Source organism: Ursus americanus, chromosome 12 (genome assembly GCF_024610735.1).
Source record: "Ursus americanus isolate L20-20 chromosome 12, mUrsAme1.1.p, whole genome shotgun sequence".
NCBI lineage: Eukaryota > Metazoa > Chordata > Mammalia > Carnivora > Ursidae > Ursus > Ursus americanus.
In genome coordinates this window covers 26,227,147-26,253,027 of record NC_142138.1, presented here as the reverse complement: position 1 = coordinate 26,253,027, position 25,881 = coordinate 26,227,147, and the positions used below count along the sequence as shown (strand labels likewise).

Sequence of the window (25,881 nt, the reverse complement as noted above, 5' to 3'; positions counted from 1 at the left end):
TTTTCTCAGCACAGCAGCCAAAATACCTTTGAAACCAAAGTCGGATTATATCTCTCTTCTATGGTAGTTCACCATTTCGCTCAGAGTAAAGCCAAGTCCTTAAAATGGCCCTCAAGGTCCTTTCTGGTCTTGTATCCTTTGGCCCTATGTATTAGTCAGGGTTCTCCAGAGAAACAGAACCAATAATATATATGTGTGTATATATATCTACATTTCTATATAGATATATTTCTATATGGATATATACACACTTATATATAAATCTATAGATGTCTAGATAGATAAATACACACATACATATTTATACGTATCTACATACAGACACACATACACACACACAAAGAGATTGTATTATGAGGACTAGCTCACATGATTATGCAAGCTGAGAAGGCCCCTGAATTGCTGCATGCAAGTGAAAACCTAGGAAAGTCAGTTGTATAGCTCTGTCCAAGTCTGAAGGCCAGTGAGAACCAGGGGAGCCAATGATATAAACCTCAGTCCGAGGGCAGAAGACCAGTGTTTTACCTCACGCAGTCAGGCTTGCTCTGCCTTTTGTTCTATTTTGTTCTATTCAGGCCTTCAATGGGCTCTATGGTGTGCACCCACATGGGAGAGGGCCATACACTTCACTGAGTCACTGATTTGAATGTTATTTCCATACGAAACCAGACGAACCCAGAAAAAATGTTTAGCAAATACCTGGACACTGCAATGCAGTCAAGTTGACACAAAATTAACCATGAGAGACTATGGACTCTGGGAAACAAACTGAGGGCTTCCGAGGGGAGGGGGGTGGGGGATTGGGATAGGCCAGTGATGGGTATTAAGGAAGGCACATATTGCATGGTGCACTGGGTGTTATACGCAGATAATGAATCATGGAACATTGCATCAGAAACTGGGGATGTGCTGTATGGTGACTAATATAACAAAATAAAAAATTATTTAAAAAAAATTAACCCTCACACTCTATCTCCTGATAATCTCCCTTCTTTCTCTTTGCTTCAACCACATGGTTATCTTTGGTATTTTTCAAGCAAACAGGCTTGCCTCAGCCTCAAAGCCTTCCTGCAAGCTGTTCCCTCTTCCTGGAAGTCTCTTTCTCGAGATAGCCACAGAGCAAACTCACTGATCTACACCTAGTCTTTACATAAATCTCACCTTCTCAATGAATCTTCCTCAGATTACCCTACATAAAATTGCAATCTATAACTTGTTCATATTTGTCTTATCTTGCTCTAATTTTTTTTACCATCTTTCCTATCAACTTGTAATATTTTATATAAATTACTTATTTATTTTATTGACTGCTTATAGTCTGTCTCCATATTCCTCCCTCCATCTGGAACATAAACTTCATCACATCAGGGAGTTGGACTGCTTTGTGCCTTAAGAAGTGTCTGGCATATACTGATGGCTCAACGACTGTTTGATGAGTAAAGGAGTGGCTATGCTACAAAGGTTTTTAAGCAGCGTGTTATCTGCTTTGATCTCTGAACAGGCAAAGATAGACGAGATACTCACCCTGCCTTCAGGCAGCTAACAAGCAAGCCCGGCACACCCATAAATAATTACAATACCAGATAGAAAGTACACAGTATGAGAGAGATTTAGAGAAACTATTCATCAAGGGAAAGCTATTTTCAACGAGAGCAACAGGAAAGAGGATGGAGACACCTAATGGAGGCCGCATCTGTAGAAATGGAAAAGAATAGCATTTCAGATAGAGGAAACAACCAAACAAACCCCTAATATGCTAAAGCACAGGGAACAGGCAGAAGAAAACCCAGAATAATGAAGTTCAGGCTTTGAGTCAATATGCCTAAGTCAATATGCCAATATTAAGCCCGAATTCTGCAGCTAAGTAGCTGTGTGACCTTAGATAAATTATTTAACCTCTCTGAGCTTCAGTTTTCACATTTATGATATTGGGGTAATCCCATCTAGCTTAGAGTATTACCGTGAGGAAATCATGAACATAAAGCACCTAGCCCAGGGACTGGCTCCCAGTGATCACTCAATAAATGAGAGCTATTATGGGAGTGTAGCTTGACTGGAGTACAGATGAAGTGTTCCCCTCAACAATGCCATTTTTCCAACAGGAAGCAAGGCCAAAATGTATTGCATTTACTCTGCACTCCTTGGGAACATTCATCTATTGTCCAACTTGAAAAATGAAGCTGAAAATGACTAGTCTTGTATTAGAAGCATAAAACACTGAAAATGTGATGCATTGGGCCTATCAGGCATAAGATTGCTTTGAATATAGAAGGAATAAAAATATATGTGTGTTATATTTCTGCTGAAGATTAGTTTTACTTACCCACCAGTTTCTTTGTTTGTTTCTTTTTCAGTCGCTCCTACAATTCAGGAAATTAAATCTGGCACCGTGGCCCCGGGACGCAGTGGATTGATAAGATGCGAAGGTGCAGGTGTGCCGCCTCCGGCCTTTGAATGGTACAAAGGAGAGAAGAAGTAAGGACTTTGTGATTATTACTGTGTTTCAAGCACTTTGAGCTAATGTGTTTGTGTTTCAGATACTTACTTGAAGCCATTTCTTTAACTGGCTTGAATGATTCTCAGCAGCCTCCTTGCAGGCAGGCAAACGGAAGGGGCCCACATGGGAGGGATGAGTAGCTAATAGCATCTAGGAGAAATGTCCACTTTGGTTTTATGTGATCACAGAAATGCCTGCAAATCCCACGTCGCTGATACGTTTCATTTCTTCCCCTCCTTTCTGAACCAGCACACCATTGCTCTTGCTGGCAACCATGTTTACTTGGGAAGTAAACCAGTTTTTAAAGGACTTGGGCACAGCTTTCGTGAGTGCACTCCAAAAGCAATCGGAGCTGCTGTCTCTGCCTGGCTTCCTTGGGAAGTCTCAGCCCTTTCACCTGCCTTACTCTCCTGCAAGGCATTTTAACATTTCATTTTATAGAACACTGTGTTTTAGATATTCTCTCACTAAAGGGCCTGTAGAAGAGATAAAATACATGGTTAAAGGACTAACCAAGGGGATTTTAGGGCTACTGTAACTTTAGCTGTATATGATTGTCCCCTTGAGGAGCCCCAGGAAAAGCCTTGACAAGAGCTGTTGAACAAGAGAAGACAGGACTTGACTACTTTCTCTTTACTTTCAACCAGTAGGCTCATTCAGACCTCTTCAGCTGCTCTTACCAAGCTATCAAAGAAGAGTGGGACCCCTGTGGGTTAACTGGAAGATGTAATGCAGAGGGGAGGATATTATCTATAATATATATTTTTTGCCTCAAAACTAGTTGGAAGAATGTGTTCAACAAAATGCTAGGTTGGGCCATATGAAACTGCCATTTTTAGTCCAAAAAAAGCTAAATATTGGCAATTCCATATTGTTCAACATATATATGTATGAGGTTTACTTATTTATACCATGGCTCATGACTAATGACAGCTAAATGTCTGAACTGAAAACTAGTGAAGTGACATAAGAGCTTGGATGTTGCCATAGTGGATGACAGTGGATGGGACATAAGGAGGTACTTTTTTTCTTAAACCGTAACCAAAGAAGATTTGTAGAAGGCCTCCTCCCTCTTCATCATCAGCCTTAACAATAAAGACCATCCCCATAACTATCTCATTTGATCTGAATAACCGACTCTGCTTTTATCGACAATTATTTGCAGCTATTTTTATGCAACCGCTTCTGTAATTTGGAGTACTCAATTTTTAATTCATTTTACTACTTCTAAATCTACCTCTTTAGGGGTTTCGTAGAAGCCCCATTTTTTATACACTTAGAATTAGATGAACTAGTCTGCGGTCACCCTTGTCCTATGGTACAATATTGTATATCAGCCAATAACCTTTTTCAGATTCTGATAATCCAGATTCAGAAGTTCAGCTTGTGATTGATTATCTATATGGACAAACACCTAGTGGTTTCCAATCCTCTGTAAGTTACAAAACCCTTTTTTCAAATACAATCTTATGCGGAAGCCCAGTAAGTAGTACCTATGAAAGCAGGACTTCTCTGGTAGATGTGGGGTGAATGAAGCTTCAGTTCCATGGTCTCAGAACCCTCCCTTGCAAGAGCCCCCCAAATCCCCGGTTCTTCCACAAAGCACAGTTGAAATAATGACAAACTATTTTACATTTTTCTCAAAGTCCCTTTTGATCTGCATCATACCTTCTTACAAGCTATCAGAATTATCTCTGGTAGTAGAAGTGAGAGCTCCTTCGTTAAAGTGCTTTTGGTTTCCAGTATTTTGTGAAATAATGTCCTGATTTTTTTTTTCTATTTCTCTCTCTTTTCTTTTCCTAAATTCAGCAACCATTGTCAGAAAAGGCTACAATAATCCTTACTCAATTTTCTTGGCCTATAGCAAAAATAGCAAAGGACCCATTGGTGTCCATAGTCATAGCTTCAGTGACTTTTTTCCTACTGGAGAGATGGACTATAGCTTTTATTACATTTTCAAAGTAGTTTAGAGCCACTGCTAAAAAAGGTGGATTGATTCTCCCCAATCAGTGCCCTTTCCCAACACACTGACACACCTAGAGAAAATCTGGGAGCTGTGAAAATCAAATGCACTCGTCAAAGGCAAACATACTTTCATTTCAGAGTGAAGTACACATCTGTCATTCATTAAGGTTATATTTGAGGAAATACTTAAACTATCAAATACCACAAGAGTATATAAAGTCCTCTCAAAATTACAGTGAAGCAAATTTAAGTATGTGCGAGGAGTAGGAAAGAGAAGGGTTCTGGTTGCTGAATGGTGGTTGTTACACTCACTGAGTGGATTTACCATGCTACCTTCTGGGCTCTTCAGATATTTACCTCATTAAAATGAAAACCTATCTATGTAAAAAGCACCTGTTGTTTGACAGACATTAACCCATTTTATTTTATTTTCACACAAACTTATGAGATAGATACTATTATTATTGTCACCTTTTGCTTGGGGGAAACCAAAGCACAGAGTGTTTTTAAGTAATTTTCACAGGTTCATACAGTTAGTGGCAGAGCTAGGATTTGAACTCAAGAAGTCTTGCAAATCTTCATGCAGAGACCATGCACCTAGTGTAGGTCATGGCACTTCAGAGACTATCAAAAATAATTTGAAATGTCAATGTTAAATGGCAAGAGTAAGGGCATTGCAGGTCATTTATGAATTAGCAAAATAAAAGACTGCACATACAAACACACTTTCTGAATTTACTTAGTCAAAGACAGAAATAATGGAATCAAGGTAGACACACAGAGAAGAAACAGATACAGCACGTTTCCAAGCTGTTTTCTTGACCTCAAGGTCACTAACAGAAACATGAAGCTGTCAGAGACCCTGTCAAAGTGTAGCAGAGTTTTTACAAGATCTGGAGAAGTTTTATTTCCTAGAGATATTTTATACTTTAAGCTTACAAAAATATTCAGAAATAACTTACTGTCTTCACTTCTATTTAAGAGAATGTTTATAAAAACTCATCTCTTTTAAATTAAGATCTTCAAAGCTGGATCTTCATTCAAATAAATATGAACAAATAAACATAAACAAATAAAAAAAGAAGCAGTAGCTGAACATCCTTCGTCTCATATCTGCCCATAGTTCTTTCACATCCTATAAAATCCGTATCTGTGTACTGAGAATAATCTAAAAAACCTTTTTAAAAAAATCCTGCAAAATAAAGCAAAATTTAAAAGAAAAGAAAGAAGCAAATGCTTACTGAGGACAAATCACTTTCCAGGTTCTTTAAATTCTTTTATCTCCCCTATTGTTCAGACTTCTGTGAGACACAATTTATTGTCCTCAATTTACTGATGACAGAACTGAGACACAAGAGACTTAACCTGTCCAACAGCTCTCAACTTCAAAGATGCCATCAAGACACATTTTATTGTTAACCTCTCAGTCCACTTTCTTTCTCTTGCATACACCACCATTCTTAGTTACCTACTGCTAAATAACAAATGAACCCAAAACTTAGCCGCTGAAACCAGTAAGCATTTACTATCACAGTTTCTGTGGGTCAGGATGAGCAGGTTAGCTGAATAGGTATGGCACAGGGTCTCTCATCAGGTCGCAGTCAAGTCTCATCTGGTCATCTAAGGGCTTGACTAGGGCTGGAGGATCTGCTTCCAGGGTCGCTCATTCCAATTCCTGGCAAGTTAGTTCTTGCTATAGGCAGAAGGTCTCAGTTAATTGCCTCTTCATAGGGCTGCTTGACTGTCTTCTTGACATGGTGGTTGACTTTCCCAGAACTAGTAATCCAAGAGAGAGCAAGGTAGAAACTATGTATGACCTAGTATATGCTCTGTTATTTCTGTAATATCTTATTGGTTACACAGGATGATGCTATTCAATGTGGAAGGGGCAAAATTGGGACATGATTATCAAGAGTTAAGAATCATCAGATACTATCTTCAAAGATAAGCTTCTACACTATCTCTCTCATGGATGACAAGGATGACAATAAAAAAAAACCCTATTTTTTTTTACATTAGAAATATTAGCCATTTGACCTTTAGTTTATTACACTGTTTAGATAAGCACCATGAGAATGACTGAAGTTATATACTTATTATTAAGATATTATCCTTTGGTTTAAAATGGTTATTTTTTTAACACTACAGACTCTTTTAGCATACCTGGTAGGGACAGTACTCACAGACTTAATTTTACTCCATATGCATTTTAGTATTGGGAAAATCAGAGTTCAGAGTTCAATTATATAGAAAGCCAAAAATTTAAGCTTTTTTTTTTCTTGATAATGGAAAAAAATAGACTCCTCTATCCAGTGAAGGGCACAAAGTACTATTAAGCAAGTAATATCTTTGATGACATGAAATTAAGTTAATCTATGGCTTGAGAAGAGTATATTTATTTAGGATTAAGACCAAAAACATAAATTAAATTTTAATGAACTAATGTTTAAATAGGTATTGCAAAAACATGGGTTTTGTATCATTTTGTGAAGATGGCACTACCATCTTGTAATGGTACGTACTTGGTAGGTAGATCAGTGATGTAAAGCAATGGTCCACAACATTTTTGAAATATGTATCCCCATGAATAAAATTTAAAACTTAGGAAAAACTATCAGTATATGAATACTTATTTGTAAACTGTGTATATCCACTTTTGAACAAATATTTTCCAAACATTAAATGACCTGTAGCAGATAAAATTTGAAAGATGAGATACAATTAAAACATAAATGGGCATTCTATTATTTTCTTTTCACACTCCAACAGATCACTTTGTACCCCATTCGGAGTACTTGCCCTCCATTTTGGAGACTCTTGTAAAGTACGTTAGATTAAAATAAGGACTTTTAAGGAATTTTCAAGGGCAATTCTAATGACATGCTAATTTTACCCACCTGCTGACTTTGTAATTTTATAACACATATAACTCACTGTATACTATCTTACCCATTCCTCACACAATTCTAACTAGATTTTTTTAAATTTAATTTTATTGTAGGGCAAGAGAGAGAAAGAGAGAACACATGCATGAGTAGGGGGTGGAGTGGCAGAGGGAGAGAAAGAGAGAGAGAATCTTAAGCAGTACCCTGCTCAGGGCAGAACCCAACGTGGGGCTCGATCTCATCACCCTGAGATCATGACCTGAGATGAAATCAAGAGTCGGATGCCTAACTGACAGAGCCACCCAGGCACCCCATACAATTCTAACTAGATTATACCTGAGGGGGAAAAAAACCACTATATTTCATAAAGGTAAAATGACTTATTGAAGGGAAGTACAGAATGGGAAGTAAAATCTAATTTCAAGGTAACCTTGGTAGGTGATGGATATATTTATGGACTTGGTAGTGATGGTTTCACAGGTGTATAGTTACCCCAGACTCATTGAGTTGTATATATTATACCTCAACAAAGTGATTTTTAAAAACAAAACTAAAACCAAACCCCAATTTCCTGAGCCTTGTGTCAAGATATCCCTCTTCTAGATTTTATACAACTTTGATTATTCAGAAGAGACTAGAAATAAGTTAATTCATTCTCTCTCTCCCTCTCTTTCTCTCTCTCTCTTTCTCTACCCCCTTTTTTCTCTCTCTTTTATCTTCTCATTCGTAAGGCCATTCTTATAAGATTAAGCAGTTACATATTTTGATTTAGAAGGACACTGGAAATAACCCATTACCATCCCATGTTAAAAATAATCTTCCTTGCTGACCTGAGATTTTATGTGTTCATTCGAAAAGTATGCATTGGGCATTTAACTGTGACATAATTGGAAAAGATTGAAAACAAATTAAGTTCCTGCATTGAAGAAACTTCTGTTTCTAATGTTATTTCACTATCTATCTATAATTTTATTTTGATGATATTTCACTTTTTCTTTTTTATAACCTAAGTCTTGTCCATACGGTTTTGTTACCCCTGTGATGACTTAATCATCCCAGGCCAGGGAAGAGGTAAAGGATAAATATATGAAATAAGCAAGAACATTTCAACTACCGGAAAATGGAAGACCCAAGTCCATGTAAGACATATATACAAAATATTATATTTAAAACTTTGGGCCAGTCAAACAAAATTAAAAGTGGGCTAGTCTAGTTTGCATTGCCTGACTTAGAGCTTATAGTTTGTCATAAAAATCAAAATGAAATAAGGACCAAGTAAGAAGATCCTAAGGGAGCCCTAAGTCAAGTCCTTGAAAGTGGATAGGAGGGGTCCATTCAATGCAAATCAGAGCATTAACAAATGCTTCAGGGAAAAGGTAGATTTTCTGCTTGATACCAATGAATAGTATTTCCAAACATTGCAAGGAGTCAAGAATAATCATAAGCAAGGAAAGAACATGGTCAATGTAATGTAAGCATTGTGTGGAGAGGGTTTTTTTTTTATGCCTTGAGGTACAGGATGTGAAATCAGGCATAACAGGAGGTAGGGTTAGAAATGCATGTTAGGACAAGACTTGGAGCATTTTAAATACCATGATAATACATTTAGACTTGATTCCATAGGCTTTGAAAGCCACCAAAGAACGTTTCAAGAGTAGTAAAAGTATGTATTCCTTGTCTTCACAAAATGTTTCTGAGCAGTTGGGATGGGAAAGATACAAAATCTGGTTTAAACTAGGGTATTAGTTATGCAATTAAAAAGCAAGAGAGGAGGGGCACCTGGATGGTTCAGTCAGTTAAGCATCCGACTCTTGATTTCAGCTCAGGTCCTGATCTCAGGGTCGTGAGATCCAGCTGTGTGTCAGGCTCTGAGCGCTCAGTGCTCAGTCTACTTCAGAGTCTCTCTCCCTCTCCCCCTGCCCCTTCCACTCATACAATCTCTCTCTCTCTCTCAAATAAATATTTTTTAAAAAAGCAAGAGAGGAAAAAGTTAGTATTTGTATATTTCAGTGATTGATTACGTACAAAGAAAGGACCATTTGAGGATAATTATAAGTTTTCCAACTCAGTAATAAGGTGAATGGTGAAGTCATTAACTGAAACTGGGAACATAGGAAAAGAGATTTGGGAGAGATTGCACTGAGCTTGGTTTAGAACATACTGAAATCGAGGTATTGATACTGCATACACGGTCCACCAATAGACAGCTAGATCTCGGTTGTGTTCTTAAAATTCATAGCAGTGTTTCCAAAATAAATATCTGATCTTATCACTTTCTACTTAAATCCCTTCAAGGATTCTTGAATGTCCCCAGATGAAAGTCCTAACATCACAATATGGCATGGGAGGCCTTCATGTTCCTGCCCCTGTTTACCTCTCTGGCTATCTTGCCATTCTACCATCTCACAATAAGGTTGTAACTGTCCTAAAATATTTTAGTTCACAAACTGTGACATGGTCTCTATCTTTAAGGCCTTTTCATATGTTGGCCATTTTGCTTATAAACCCCTTCCACCCACACACCCATCCTGGCTACCTTTGGCTGGCTGCCTTCCACTGGTCCTTTCGCCTCAATTCAGATATCACCTTCTCTCAGAAAACTACCCGGACCCCATTCTGCTTGGAAAGGAGTCTCTCCAGATGTGCTCCCATGTGCTTACCTCTATCAAAGCACTTTTTAAATGATACTCAACTTGTTTACTGCTCTCTCTCCTCCTAATCTATACTCTATCTACCTGAGAGTGAGGGCTTTGCCCTGTTTGCCGTTGTGTTCCCAGCATCTAACGTGGTGTTTGAAATACACTCTGTGGCAAGAACGAGTTGTGGCTTTTCAATCATGATGAAGGAGAGCCATTCTCATTTTAATACATTTTCAAATTGAGAAGAGAATATTAATACAAAATTCATCTGTCGCCTTAGATTGCAGGACACAGGAAACCCAATACGTGATTGCAGAAAAGAAGCCGGTTTCTGCTGCTCAGTTCTGACTTCCCAGGATTTCTTTTTTGTGAATGTGATCTCTGCACAATGGTTGTGTTGGTATATTGTGGGATGAAATTTGACATTAATCATGGGCACATTGATATTAGAAAAGCAGTTCAAGCAGAGGGGAAAAATCTAGTCATAGGCCAGGTTGTCAGGGATACAAGGCTCACTGCAGTCAGAGGAGGATTGACACCTGCACTATAGCCTTTGTTTACTTGATGTAAAGTCAAAGGCAATATCCTCCCTGTGTGAATCAAATTGTCACAAGTAAGGCAGCCCAAAGATCTCTAATCTAAAATTATTAATTTCATTAAAGTTGATAAAGTAAACAAGACATACATTTTAAATAGCCTAATAAAGTCTAAAATCATTAAAATGTCCTAATATATTATAATACATTAATTTATTCAAATGTGCAACTAAAGATAGATACCCCTTGGGGCTGAGACATTGATGCATGATATTCTTCAGTCCGTTCCTAGGAATAGATGATATCATATTGTATTCAAGCCTTAAGTACCAAGCGACACAGTAAACCAATAGGTTGCTATAGCAGCACGTTCACATCAATTTTCATTTCTCTCTGGTATTTAGCAGTTCTTACTCCTCCTCCTTTTTACTTTTATTTTTTTTATCTACCCTGCACATCTGTGAAAAACCTAGATGAAACTGATAATACACATGTAATTGAGACTGAGTTTGGCACATCTTGAAATCATGATGCTATGATCTTTTCAGTCACTCTCGTAGATCTTTCCTTTAAAAATAATTTCCTGTATTTTCAATATTTAATATTTTGCTGCCATCTGAGAGGAAATGTATCTGTTGTGTCTGAGAAACAGACCCTATCATTGTATGATAATAGCACCTATCCTCTTTCTGGGGCCTACTGCATTTGATGTAGATATGTGTGCGTATGTGTGTATAGATATTACATTGTATACATTTAAAAACCAGTCTTATGTCAACACTTTGAGATTGGCTTCATTTTTTCCATTTCCCAGATGAAAAAACTAAGCAATACAAAAATGTAAAAGCATCATTCATTCAGTCAAGCTTACAGTAACTACTTAGCGTACACCTATTAAGTACCCAACATTATGCTCCATGCGTAGAAGACAATGAATAGGAAAAACGAGGAAGCTTGCCCTAATGGAGTTGCACGCTGATGGGGAATATGGACAGTAGTCAAAAGTCATGCAAATATATGAAAACTTGCACCTGAAATGGTGTGATAGAGAGGAGTTTTTGATGTGATGATGATTTGACCAACTCAGAAAGGACACAGTAAATTCATAGCATCGCTAGGACTTGAACTTTAGAGACAATTTTGAACTTCCTTAAAATTATTGCATTCTTGCCACTTGTCTAGATTGTTTTTTTTTCCTGCCATCCTTGACTATATTCCATATATACACTATAGAGAGAGATTTACGACAACCTGAATATTTAATGAACCTAGGGGAAGAAAAACAAACACTAATCAATGCTGAAGGCGTGTGTTGTCAGGCAGGCAGTTTGAGGAGGAAAGAGGGCAAGAGACCATTTCGTGCCTCTCATCTTGGGACAGTGAGTAGCCTGAAAGGGTGACTCCATTGGGAGCAAAAGACAGCTGCCATAAGAGACTAATGGGCATGGCTAAGCCCCCATATAGGTAGTTAAGAGGCCTCTGGTCCAGGGAATCTGCAAATAGCTAGCTGAACTGAACCCTACATTTTTAAAATTTTTCTGTCCCATTATATTCACCCCATGGATTGGATCTGTCTTTTCTGGTGCAGATACCATATTATTACTTGGTTGTTTAGCTCCACTCTTTCTATTCCCTGGCTTGACTTAATTTTCTTATACCACTCATGATTTCTGCCTTGTCTTTCCAAACTCAAATACTGGTTTCCATTTAATGATTTGAATACCAGTTGCTACTCTGGGACAATACCAAGAGTCAGAAGATCTGGGTTTGAATGTTGGTTCTACCACTTACCCGATGATAGAGGACAAGTTAACTTAGTCTTTCTAAACTTTTTTCTTTTCGTCTGTAAAATGGGACTAGTAAAGCTTACCTCCTAGGGTTGCTATGAAGATTAGTTGACATACATTTGAAAATGCTTAAATGTTTTCTGAATGTCAGTTTCCCACACACCTCACACCAAACATTTTTTGTACGATGTTGAAATTCTTTAATGTTAGGTTACTTCAGTCATAAAGATGAGAACAACTAACATTTTCCACATACATAAAGCATTCCGGCTTACATTAAAAAGATGAGAAATACAGCCGTGATTCAGAGCCAAAATATATGTAAGCTAGAATTCTGTCATTGAGATATGTTGTGCAATGACCTGTATGCCATCTCAGTGTCATCTTCACATATTTAAGTGTAGCCAAGGTCCTTAGATAGAGTGTCCTCTTTGTCTTTTTCCCCCCTTTTGGTTCTTAAGTCAATGCCTTCACCATAGGAAGTATTTAATCATCATTTGATGACCAAATAAAACTTATTTCCATTAAGATCGTAGTACCTGTGACATTTTTACTATCAACAATGACTCTTTCTGAAGCTCTTTTTTTTTGAGTTTTATCCTTATCTCATACCACCCCTTGGAACTCAAAAGCCTGTGATCCATTGTTGGAAGTAACATTCCTTTTCTTTGTACTTATAATTCTTATGATTCAAGAACTCCCTTTTGTCCCCTACTGTCTTCTGTCTCTGCTATACTGCCACCCTAAGATCAATTGATAAGACCATAATAATCTTATCCAGTTATATAACATGATATAATGTTATCACATTTCCTTGTAAGTCTAGTCTGATAAAAGATTATCATTTGAGAACACCTCTCCCACTCTTATATCAGATGACTTTAATATTTTAAATATTGTTGCCTGATACACTTATGTATGTATCCTATATTAGCAATGAAGTATTTCAGTGACTATTTGCACGTGAAAGCTTGTTTCTCCAGAGTATTTATTGTTGCTCCTGATCTGGAAAGGCAGATAGTAAACAGATAGTAACAAACAGATAGTAAACAAAATGTGCCATGAGGCACGATTCATATATAAAATGAATGAGGTCTGGTATAGCTGTGCTATTTATTTTTGCAATCTTAACAATCAGTGCCAGTGGCTTTGTGGTCAGTTTCACTGTTGGGTGTTGCAGTGGACTCTTCTGTCCATCCTAGTTACTGCCTGAGAGAGGCTGTGATTGTAAATTTCGTGAACATTTCATGAGTCCACTATAAAAATATCCTTAGTTATTAGCATGCTTTCTATGTGGTACTTCTTTCTGCCTGACACTTGAAAATGTAAGGGTCTATTCTAATTCAGAACTAGTCAGTTGGTCAGGCTGTGCTATTTATGAGTTGCCTACATCATCTGCTGGTGGGGCAGATAGCCTGCCATTCACAGATTTATGAGGCATTAAGGAAAGGCAGAAGGAAGAAGAGTGAGGGCAATGGTCCTCAGTATGTGTCTTTGTCCATCTAGGCCTGCTATAACAAATTACCATGGATTAGTTGGCTTATAAACAACAGAAAGTTCTCTCACAATTCTGGAGGCTAACAGTCCAAGATCAGGGAGCAAGCATAGTCTGGGGAGGGTCCTCTTCTGGGTCACACAAACCGTATTGCATCTTCACGTGACAGAAGAGGCTATGGGAGCTCTCTGGAGCACTAATTCCATTCATCATGGTTTCACCTTCATGATTTTTAAACACCTTCCAAAGGCCCCACCCACTAATACCATCACCTTTGGGGCTTAGGTTTTCAACAGATGAATTTGGGGAGGACACAAACATTCTGATCCAAGTGGGATAGAACAAACTACCTTAGAGGTAGTTTGGGGTAGAGGGTAGAGGACCTCTAGGTCCATAGTAATAGAAGGTTCTCATAGCCGTGGGGTCCACTGGAAGGTAAAAATGCAAAAAATAAAAATGCTCAGGAATTCCTAAGCAAGCACCAAATGCTGCTGATCTACTTCCAAGGGAAGGAATACTGTATTTAACTATTAGTTCAACAAAATTGTTTTGTCTTGTTTTGTGGGGAGGGACTCTAAGAAAATATCTCTTATTCTGTAATCTAAGTCAATACAAGAATGATTCTTTTAGGACTTGAAAGACTTAAGTATTTAGGGGAAAGGAGAGAACTCCAAATAAGGCAATATTCTGGATTTAGTTCTCTGGTTTTATTGCAAGGTGTATTGTGAACTATTGCTTGAGTTGTCACTTCAAGATTTCACATCACTGATTTAAGGAAGTCTGGTTTCAAACAAGTCTGGGATGGATATGAAAAATTCAGTGGGGCCAGGGTCATTCTATTAATAAGCTGATATGTGCATGTTTGAAAGCTATCAAGAATTTTCTTTAACACAGAATAACAATTTAATTTGTCAAATATATGTTTTTATTGATAAAAAATGATTCTGTTTACAGAAAATATAACCATATCCAACCATTTTCTAATAAAACTTCATAAAGAAAAAAAAATCATCAATTAAAGAGCTCTTCTTTTTATTTGTTTTTAGCCAAAGATTGAAATTACATTAGGGAGGGACATGATAAGTGTGAGACTTATAAGTTTGGTTCAAATTTCTATATCCAGTAACTAAGGGTAGAAGTATTCATCTTAACAGGGTCCTCATTGTGACCAACATAAACTCAGTTATAAACACCTATTTGTCTGATTGATTCTTCTCTTCAGCTTTGACCTTCTGAAGGGCCTCCAAAGATCTTCAAAAACATGTGTTGGTTGCCCAGCCAAGTCACTAAGCACTTAAGCATAGGACTCATCTTTGTAGCAGTGACAATTTTCAGAATTATTTTGAATAACTGAGAAAGCCCCTCACCCCATGGACCCTCAGGATTCCTGCAGGAAAATCACAGAAGTACACCTCCAGAGATACATACCATCTCAGAAGTCATTCTCCCTCAAGGTCAGCTTTGGAAAGTCTGTCTCAGCCATCTACTGGGTAAAGATAGGTTCTTACAGGGTATTTGAGGAGTCAGCATTTCTAAAACTCCCCACTCTAGAATAAAGTAAGTTTTGGACTTCTCCAGTAATCTCAGAAAGCTAGCTTCCTCTAGAGGGAAGTACATCCCCCCAGGGAAGATAACTTTTCTTTTTTATTGGCCATCACCACTTGCCAGGCTGAGGGAGCAGCAGGAGTTGCTGCCGCTGCTGTGCCATTGACGTGCCCCTCTGTGTGTAAGGATGCACACAGCAGCGCTGGCCAGAGGCCAAGAATAGGTCTACACACACGAGTGTGGATATGCTGCATGATTTAGCAACATCTGGGGCTTTGCCTTCAGGCACATTGAAGGGCAGAAAATTAGAAGGCAACTCAGAAAGACAGCCTGAAAGAACATAAGTAAACAATGCTGGCATGTTACTGACTCTACTCTCTTGAGATTTTTCTCCCCAGAGTCTAGCCAAATGAAGACCCTGACTAATTTCTTCTTAGTTCTTTAGCAACAAAATGAATCTCAGTTTTGGTAGGTGGGGCACAATGGGGATTTCATAGTCCAGGGAGTTGCTGAGTCCTCCGGAGAATGTGTCCATAGTGTAGACATGGGCAGATAGATTTGAGCCATAATGCCAAAGCTCTCTGGACAACGAAGCTGTGAATTTTTATACATAGTGTATACTAGTTGGTTCAAAATAAAGTTACTAATGTGATGTAGGAAAATATGCAATAATCACGATGGTATTTCGGCATAAATGTTGATAGATTTGCAATACGAGACAGGAGAGTAAAAACTGCCATATCCTTGATATTTTATGCCCTATTTTCTTGTGTCAGAGTTGCAGATCATTAGGTTTATTGCTCAAGTTAAAGTTTTTCAATGTTTATTTAACTCAAAGTTTTATTAATCTGATTAAAGTTTGAGTTTTGGATAAGTCAAATTCAGCTATTACATGAAATATAAGCAATTCCCAGAGTAATCAAGCATGGCTGCTTATTTTAATCTGCATGTAACTGCAGGATATTTTATCTTAATTCAGATGCAAGTCACATAACGTAATGCAAAGGAGTTCAACCTAAACTCTCAGGGGAATGCCATGTATTAGCATCTTCATGATTAAAGAAATATTTAGTACTAAAACTTGAACATATTAAGGAGGAAAAAATACCATGCCATTTGGGCTATGAGCTTACGTAGCCCATATTGTGATCAGCACATCTTTTCATCGTAAACTTTGGGGTTAGTTAGGGAGACGTTATCATCTGGTTGGCATCCTCATTATTTCAGAATTCTTATTTAGAAAGAGAATTTCTTGAGGGGGTTTACCAATCCCTGTGTTTTGGGGATGTCACCCCAACTCTGTTGATCTATGAACTATTTGCTTTTTTTTTTTTTTTTAAGATTTTATTTATTTGGGAGAGAGAGCAAGAGAGAGAGCACAGTAAAGGAGAGGCAGAGGGAGAGGGAGAAGCAGACTCCCCACTGAACAGAAAGCCCGACATGACGCGGGGCTCAATCCCAGGACTCCGAGATCACAACTTGAGCCGAAGGCAGACACATAACTGACTGAGCCACCCAGGCGCCCTGAACTATTTTTTTGTACTATTAAGTGTATACAGGACTCAAATATAAAATTAAGTATGTCCATATGGCCCTGCCTTTTGAGGAATTTAAAGCAATTCAATTTATTTGGGTTGAAAAGACCTGTGTGCCCAGAAACTGCTACAGAGAACAATGCAAGAATGTGACTTTTAAAAATCCCACAGCAATTTTGAGAGAAACATGCAGAGAGAGAGAGAGGGAAGAGTCACTTAAGGTGCATTAGAGTAGGAAAGATAAGACACAGATCAGACCTGAGTGAGGAGGGAAGGATCCAGCTGGCAGATATACAAGGGGCTGGTGACCATTGGACGCAGATCAGGAAAAGAATGAAGCAGGAGTGGGCATGGCAAGCCCTGAGAACAGAAGTAGCTCTGCCTACTGGAGAGTGAGACCTCTGCTGGTAAGCCTGGAGAGAGATTTTTGGGTAGTCAGTGTGGAATCGGGGAAAATTTGAAACATATCGAGGCCCAGAAATGTTAGAGGACTTTCCCAGCCACATTCCTAGTATGTGGCCAAGATGAGACTCAATTTGAAATACTCTTCTCAATGCTAGACTGCTGCTTTTTTTCTAGGTTTAACAGCAAGTCGCCTGTCTGGGTCATGTACAGCTGCAGCAAAGTGGTATGACCCTAGACTCAGAACCATCTTAATGTCCTGATGGTTTTAGAAACCATCAGTTTGTGTTTTTAATAAAATCATATTTAATTTGTTTTACTCTTTCTCGACTAACAGATGAGATGCCATTGCTGTGGTGTGTTTAGTTTTCTAAAATACGAATCAATGTATGAATAGGACATGAGGAAATATAAATTCAGTGTGCTGTAGAGCACAAATCATCCCATAGTAACAATCTACGGCTGTCAAACGGCTCCTCCTCCCCGATATCTACTAATGTAAGGAAAATATAATTGCACCATTATTACATTCTATGCTAACACGAATGTGGACAAAACTGACTATGGGTTGCCATGACAACCACAATGAAGCTAAAACTAAAAATGGTATTCACGATGCCTATTTACCTAGAGTTTATTTTGTCTTCTAGGCTCTTCAATGGCCAACAAGGAATCATTATTCAAAACTTTAGCACAAGATCCATTCTCACTGTTACCAATGTGACACAGGAGCACTTCGGCAACTATACTTGCGTGGCTGCCAACAAGCTAGGCACAACCAATGCGAGCCTGCCTCTCAACCGTAAGTAACACAGTGTTGCCAAAATGCTCCGGGGAGGGCCCCTTGGCTCCTGTCCATCAGCAGAGATAAAACCTGAGAATGGTGTATGTTGATTTTAGAACTCAGCCTGATGTGACACATGCCTACACAGAGGAAACGTGGCCCCTAAATGGTATGGGTGTTTGAGAATTTTTGAATCCCTATTGAAGTCTACATGTGTTTAGAAAAATGTCTTAGAGCGCAGAAAAGGGAAGAATTATGTAAATAATAGGACCCACTGAAAAATGTCTTCTGACGGAAGATGGTTTGGTGGGCTTTTGTTTGTTTTCGTTTTGCTTTGTTTTTAAAATATGTTACATTATCCTTAAGCATAGGTTAATTTCGGTTGAATTTACTCTTGGTTGGTTTTCTTTAGACATTCATCTTGGAATAGTGAGAATTTCACATGCCATATATAAAATGAAAGAGTAAGTAAATGATCTTGGACAGAGTATTTTATCCATATAGATCATGTTTTTACTCAAAACTGTATTTGAAATACAACTTAAGGTTTTGCTAAAATAAATACTGTATTTCTAATGTACCTTGGTTCCTAAGGACTGGAAGTGAAAAAGGAAGAACAAACATGAGGATTAGTTGAAGGGAGAGAAACCTAAGCTGATGTTTTCTTCTATAATTACTTGTAGAGCTTTTTAAGAGCTGAATAAACAACACATTTTCATAACCATAAAAAAGTCCTAATTTTTAAGTGGAGTATTTCTCAAAATGTTCAAAAAAGATTAGACAGAATATACTGTCTTTTCAGTTCCACAAAGTTATCTGAATTATCCTTATCTTTTATAGTTAATATTTTTATAGTAAGCTGACATACATATATTTATGTTATCATCCTGTGATAATATGCTGTCTCTGAAAAATGAGGATATTGTGTAATTCACCACAGACACGATCACTTCCATTTTGCAGAAGTGAGGATGGGATATATAATACTTCTACTACTAAAAAATATACTATAAGAAGTTTCATGATTTATGAACTTGGAATTACCACAATTTAAGTACCTCTGATGTCAAATAAAATATAGTAGTTGTTAGTAGAAAATAATCACTTGAAAAGGATTTGCTCACCTTAAAAACAACACATCACTTATTACCTTCAGCTTAATATTACTTAATATTTCTTAATACCCCCCACTCTGAAAAACACTGCTTGCCATGCAGTAGCCATAGAATAATAAACTTGTTTAAATTTCTTCCATGAGGATGATTTATTTAGTGTAATTATGAATAATATAAACCATTAAAAATATTACAGAGCAGTGTGAATTCCAATTTAATGTAAATATTGATACTTCTTTGATATACAATTAATATTTTAAATGATTTAAATATTCAAGAACCTGAAAGAATAAATGAATTAAAAAGGCAAAGTAAAGAAAAATTTAAGGCTGAACAACACATTAACTTTTTGCTATTTAAATTTCTAAATCACATTCTCATTTTTGAAACTGAAACATTAATGAATGTGACAAATTAGAAACAAATGTCACTTGCTTAAGTGTTTGTAGTGCTCTGGCAACCTTAACGCAATCATTTGGAAATATGCACCGCTGAAAGGGCTTCTAAGCATGGTGTCTTTAGAATGGACTCTAATCATCTCCCTTTGCCACTGGCTTCCTGGATGTAGAGGTGCTGTGAAATACTAGCACAGTCTGATTAATTTGTCAACAAAGACATAATATGCAAATCTTATCTGTAATTATGAGCGTAGCCCTAGAAGTCAGAAGGAATGTCTGTATATTCAGAACTCTTGTATGGCCTCATCTGAAGCTCTTACTGCACTGAGTATCTCTACTTTGTACAATAATTATTTTTATATGCTTTTCATCTCTCTCCACCAAATCATGTTTGTTAAGAATATAAGATCAATACCTGATTCATGATGTTATCTCCCATATCACCAAGCATGGTGCTTGCTACTTAATAGGTAATCAATAAATCTTTGGGGAATAAATGAATTTGTTAGACATTGAATAAGTGATTAAATGGCTAATGAATAAATGAATGAATGAAACGTATATTTGTGATCTCTAGATATGCAAGGCAATAGCAGGAGGATTACAAGTAACACTTATTGTGAGCTTACTGTAGACCAGATACCATTCTAATCTCATTATATGAATTGTTCATTTAATTCTCATGTGATCCAAAGAGGTAAATTCTTTAATTTCCTCCTTACAAATGAGGAAGCTAAGATGAAGAGAGATTAAAAGTTTGGCCAAAGTCAAATGGTTGATAAGTGACAGAACAAAACCCTGAATCCCTAAGTGTCTTGCTCTAGAGCCCAAGTTTTTAACTCTTAACATTTCCCTGTCTCTTGCTATGAACATAAAAGCATCAACGGAGTGAAAGATAAATTGCATCTTTTGCAACATACTCTTCCAAAGCTAAACCTCTACATGTAACATATGTGTCCTTCTTGTGTTTTTTTATCAACTTTTCTTTAATAATTTAGGGTGCTATTCTTCAACATATAAAACTTTTTAAAACAAGTGTTTAGATGTAAACAACATACACCAGATATGAAATTTAAGTATGTGAAAGATGAATGGACTCAATGTTTGACTGAAAACGTATAAAAGTGAGAGTCAGGGACATTTAAACACACATTTTTATGGCATTTTAAATCTCTCTGGATGGTACAGTTATCCAACACAGGCATTGTGAATCTACAAACTATGTTATGGGGAAAGGCAGCTTTCTTGAAGTCCACCTGATACTAGCTGAAAAGTGCACTACATCACTTGAGAAGAGCTTCTTCAGATCTTCACAAGGTCTGTGCATGGGAGAGTCTTCAAGCTCTAAATTGATCCGAGACTAGAATCCAGTCCTAAGCTGATCTAGTATTGGCCTATGACCAGCTGTTAAAAATCTATTGCTGGATATCAGCCCTTCCTATACTTAAGGGAGTGTGTAAAACTAGCTTGCCCATTTTCTTATCCAAAAGAAAAGAAATAGGCTCCAAAAAGTCTGCCACTTGTGTACATGGTGGTATTTGGAACATGCCTGAATAAGAAAATTTCCAGTTTTCATGGTTTGTATCCCTGATAGTTCATACACTCAAAGACAGGGTTATCAGAAATGTGAGTTGCCTAGTATAGTATTTATACATAGCAAACCCTCAAACTGATTGATAATAGCTTTCTAACAGTGCTTTAGCCACCAGGAATCAGCTCCCCATCCATAACTGTTTAGGGTAAATCTTGGACTGATACAGTCTACTCCTGGTTTGTAACAACCTGCATTTCCTAGATCACCAAGAAGACAGAAGGCAAGAAGGCAAGAATAATTTAGAGCTTTGCTATAACTAAGACCATCAAAAAAAAAAAAAAAAAAGAATGCAACATTCTTCGGTGTGTGTGTGTGTGTGTGTTTCACATAAAATGAGTCAAGCAGGCGTTGGTTTGAATCCCAGTTTTATTACATATTAGTTATGTGTGACTTTGAGTAAGCAAATGCCAAAGCCTCCGTTAATTCATTGATAAAATGAGGGCAATACTAGCTCCCACCTATAGGATAAAAATTAGATGGGATGATGCATGTAGAGCATTTATTACTCAGCCTGGAACAAAGTAAGCAATAAATGTTAGCCAGTGTGTGTGTGTGTGTGTGTGTGTGTATCCCTTAAGAGCACTCAGTTCCAAAGCAAGATATAGATGGCTGACCTTATTTGTTAACCCAGTGCCCAACACTTTACCAAGGGTTTAGATAGTAAACTGTCCCTGGCAAGCCAGGGAGAAGGCATGCAAATCTGAAATAATGTCCCAAATCTAGCTTGTAACTTAACCTTGTGCTTGGTCAGTGCATGAACCAGACTTTGTGGCACTAATTCCAGATTAAATATGATGTTTACTGCATAGAAGTTCAAACATCTAGGAGATTCAAAGAGTAAGGCAAAACTAAAACAACTGTTCTATTTTCAGGCTCAAATGATTTATTCAATAGCAATGTCTATATCTATATCTATCTATCTATCTATCTATCTATCTATCTATCTATATTGACTGCCTACAGTGTACAAAGCACTGTGCTCAATGTTGAAAAGAAAAGAATTAATAGATCTGGAAACGATCCTCAGAGATTCTCAGATGAATGAGAGGAGAGGGATAAGAAACAGACAACTGTAATGCAGTGCAGAAACGGTAGTGTACTAGGGCAGAGAAGAGGCTCTTAATCTGGTTTTGAGGGCCTTGAAAGGACCGTCGCCCAGAGTAGGTAATATCACTATGAGAATTATAACTAAGATACAACTAAAAATACCATTTTAGCCACCATTGTGTCATTTGGAAAGGCAGAAGTTTGCAGAGTTCATTCAAGAACAATCATGAGCACAGTGTACAGTGGCACAAATGAGAGAATGATCAACTCAGTCTCAGTGACTGATGTGAGCTGTAGAGATAACCCTTGAACAAAAGACGTGATAGGATTGAGCCTGAGAGTGAAATGCTCAGGGGGCTGGGAGTGGGAATACTCTATATGAAGCAACTACTATAAAGACATGGCAGTATGAAACAATCTGATACATTTGAAGACATGATAGTATCTTTATATGGTTAGAGTAAAAGGTGGGAGAAGAGAGTATTGAGAGATGGCTGGACAAGTTGGTAGAATAAGGACAGGAAGGGCTGCAAATGAGCTTGGACTTTATCCTTCTGGTTTTGGAGAGCCACTGAAGGATTTTTAATAAAGGAAGAATATGAACAGATTTTCTTTCTGAAAGACATTCTTAGGTAACATGAGGGCTAAACCCAGGTATTAGACTTACAAGAGGATAATTGCACAAAAAGAGGGGCAGGGGTGAAAGAGTGGAGAGAAATTAGGAGAGAGGAGTTAATGGCCAAATGTGGAGAGAATACAAAAGGAACTGTAGGAATCTAAGTAATTCCCAACATTTAGTTGGGTAAGATTAACCAGGATAGAACATGAGAAGAGGATTAACATTTTCAGATTTGGGGAGAAGGTAGAGATTGAAAGAAGAAAAGTGCCTCAGCCGGAGGCAATGTCCAGTAGGTAGCTGCATGTAAAGTCCAGAATGAAGATATGATTTGGAAGTTATCAGAATGGAGGTGGTCATGTCAGTCATGTATAGCAAAAAGATGAGCAAGGACCAAAATCCAAGTAAAATCAGCATTGAGGAATGAGCAGAAGAGTTGAAACATCCTGTAGGAGCTTGTGGATTCAGTGTGGACAGAGATGTCAGAGGCGGATCAGTGTCACAGAAGCTGCAGGAGGAGACTCCTTCAAGAAGAGGATAGTTGTCAGTGTCCAATGCTACAGCAGATAGGAAAAGTCTGAAAACCAACCACTGAAAGGAAGAACACAGGCTGATGATCTGCCTTGACGCTATAGCAGCTGGTCTGAATTTTCGGGGCTTGCTTTATGATTAACAGGTCCAACGGCCATGTGTATGTCAACCACTTCCCGACCAGCAAAGATTCAGTAGCTCTTTGGTGAATCATCCTTCCCATGCTTCTTGCTCTTCTGCAAGCCTCCCTCATTCTCAGTTTGTTAGCCTCTTTTCTCACATCATTCTTCAGTCCCAGAGAAATAAGAAAGGACTGATTTAAAATGAAGTCACCTTAAACCCCTTTGCCTTCCATGGCCTGAAGGCTTTCGACTGTAATGGTAAGAGGACTCTAATTCTAAGCAGAGATGTTAGTAACTTCATCAGTAGAATTACTTTAGGTAAAGAATATATAACTTCTCAAGTTAGGGGAAAACAAAATTTATGCAGATCTGTCCAGAAATTTCTGAAATATAACCTGCGTTGAACATGCCTGCATTGAAAACGTCTCTTAGTGTGTGTGTGTGTGTGTGTGTGTGTGTGTGTGTGTGTGTGAGAGAGAGAGAGAGAGAGAGAGAGAGAGAGAAAATATCTGTAGATCAATATAGATCAGCCTCAGGGAACAAGTGCTTTAACAAAATTAATAAAGATGACAGCATGCCAACTATTCATAGCAAAAATTCCTTATTGAGTACAAAATTTGGGATTCAGAATTATTTGGGATTTTATATTTTTCAGTTGCGTTTTTTGTTTCCTAAACATGAGCAACTGAAAGAGATGATTCCTTTAAGTCTTCCCCTTAAAGAATGTGAACTGAATGATCCCATCCTGCCATCTATGGGTCCAATTCATCAAATTTACACCATTAGTTGATTGTAATTTAGTAACCAATAGAAATCATTTCTATAGGTAAAATATGTTGTATATGCTTTGTTTCCCCCTTCTTTAAAAAAAAGATATTCATTATAAGACACAGAGAATCACAATCTAAAGGGAAATAAGAGAAGAGAAGGAAAATATCTTAGCCACATAAAGTGCTTAAAATTCACACAGCTTTGGTTTAATACACTTTTGTCCTGAGACCTAATATATGAAAATATTTGGGACAAGTCAAGTTTTAATATTAATAGAGTCTTTGAGTACAGGCCTACATAGATAGCAGTAATACTGCTGCAGTGTGTGGGTGCCAAGTTCCTCTTTCATGTGTTTCCAAAAGTGGGGTGTCAAATCTATTGCTGGAATATAGGTCCAATTGATGCAATAAGGACTTCCCTCCTTTTCTTGTGTGTGTGTGTCTGTGTGTGTGTGCACACATATACACACGCATACACATTTATTCCAATAACAAAGCATTTGCCTCAGAAATATTACACATAAAATATTCAAAGAACTCACCAAAACTTTGTCTTTTCCCTGCCTTAGCAACCCTGCGGAGACAATAATGAAGTTCCAATTTCAAATGTTTTATACAATCAGTGCTATTTAAGTTTCTGGAAAATCTCCTTTCATGTTAGAGGATATTTCTTACCAGTCTGTTTAATTTGATGGACACCTTCTTTTTGAGATTAAAGAAAAAGTCAGTAGCTGGTATCCAAGAGGAAAATGGAAGAGGCTATTGGAGAAAGTAAGAATGTGGCTGGCATAACAGTTTTTCCTTGTTTAGATCCGACTGAGGCAGGCAAACGTTATTTTTTGACTGATTTGTTGAATATGGAGCCAGCTGTGCCCTTGCAAGTAATATTTCGGCTCTCTGCTTGCTTCAAATGTCCCCACATGCCAGTAAGCAACCATATGGACTCTCTGTTACTTTTGTGTATTATAATGAACCCTGATTCCATGTGAAAGGTGATACCACAAATTTGAATGATTCATATTTTAGATTGAAATTGATCTCCCCTCCTGGAGCTTAAAAGAGATAGGAATTTCATTTTGGTTGAAAGAGGCAGTAATAAATTTAGACTTGGTGATTATTGAAGACAGTGTGCTACGTGAGCCAACTAGCTTTATCCTCACAGCTTGAAGACGTTAATGGAAAGCCTTTCCTGGATGTTCCAGTAATAAATATTTGGCAAAAATTAGGTTTTCAGTTGTAGGTAGACTTTGATATTGCTACATCAACCTACTGAACGGCACTCTGCTAAACGGAAAGACACACATGCATAATCGTCATGCACATAATGGATGTACACAAATTTGCTGAAGTGCAGTATGAGTGAAGCAAGAAGAGTTTTTCCTCCCTGGCCTCATTCCTAGAAGCTTTGAGTGTTCTCAAGAAGCTAGACACAAAATAGTCATTCAGTGCCATACATGAGAGACGACTCCAACAGGTTGAAGTAGTCAGAGTAGCTGTTGGAAGCTGTGGTGCCCCAGTTCACCAAACCACCATTCACAAGAGCCAAATACGAATGCTAACGGTGCTTTAGTTAGCCATGTCAAATGACAGAACGTGAAAGCTAGAGTAGTCTCAGATG

At 37.7% G+C, this 25,881-nt stretch overlaps 1 protein-coding gene across 1 annotated transcript in view; it reads left to right on the top strand.

The window, feature by feature from the left end:
• The window catches only part of NEGR1 (neuronal growth regulator 1), an 812,346-nt gene that overhangs the window by 624,736 nt on the left and 161,729 nt on the right, over window positions 1-25,881 (top strand). The window contains exons 5-6 of the mRNA XM_045802019.2: window positions 2,355-2,475; window positions 17,937-18,088. Of these exons, the coding sequence (XP_045657975.1) occupies window positions 2,355-2,475; window positions 17,937-18,088 (273 nt within the window). The remainder of the gene's footprint in view (window positions 1-2,354; window positions 2,476-17,936; window positions 18,089-25,881) is intronic.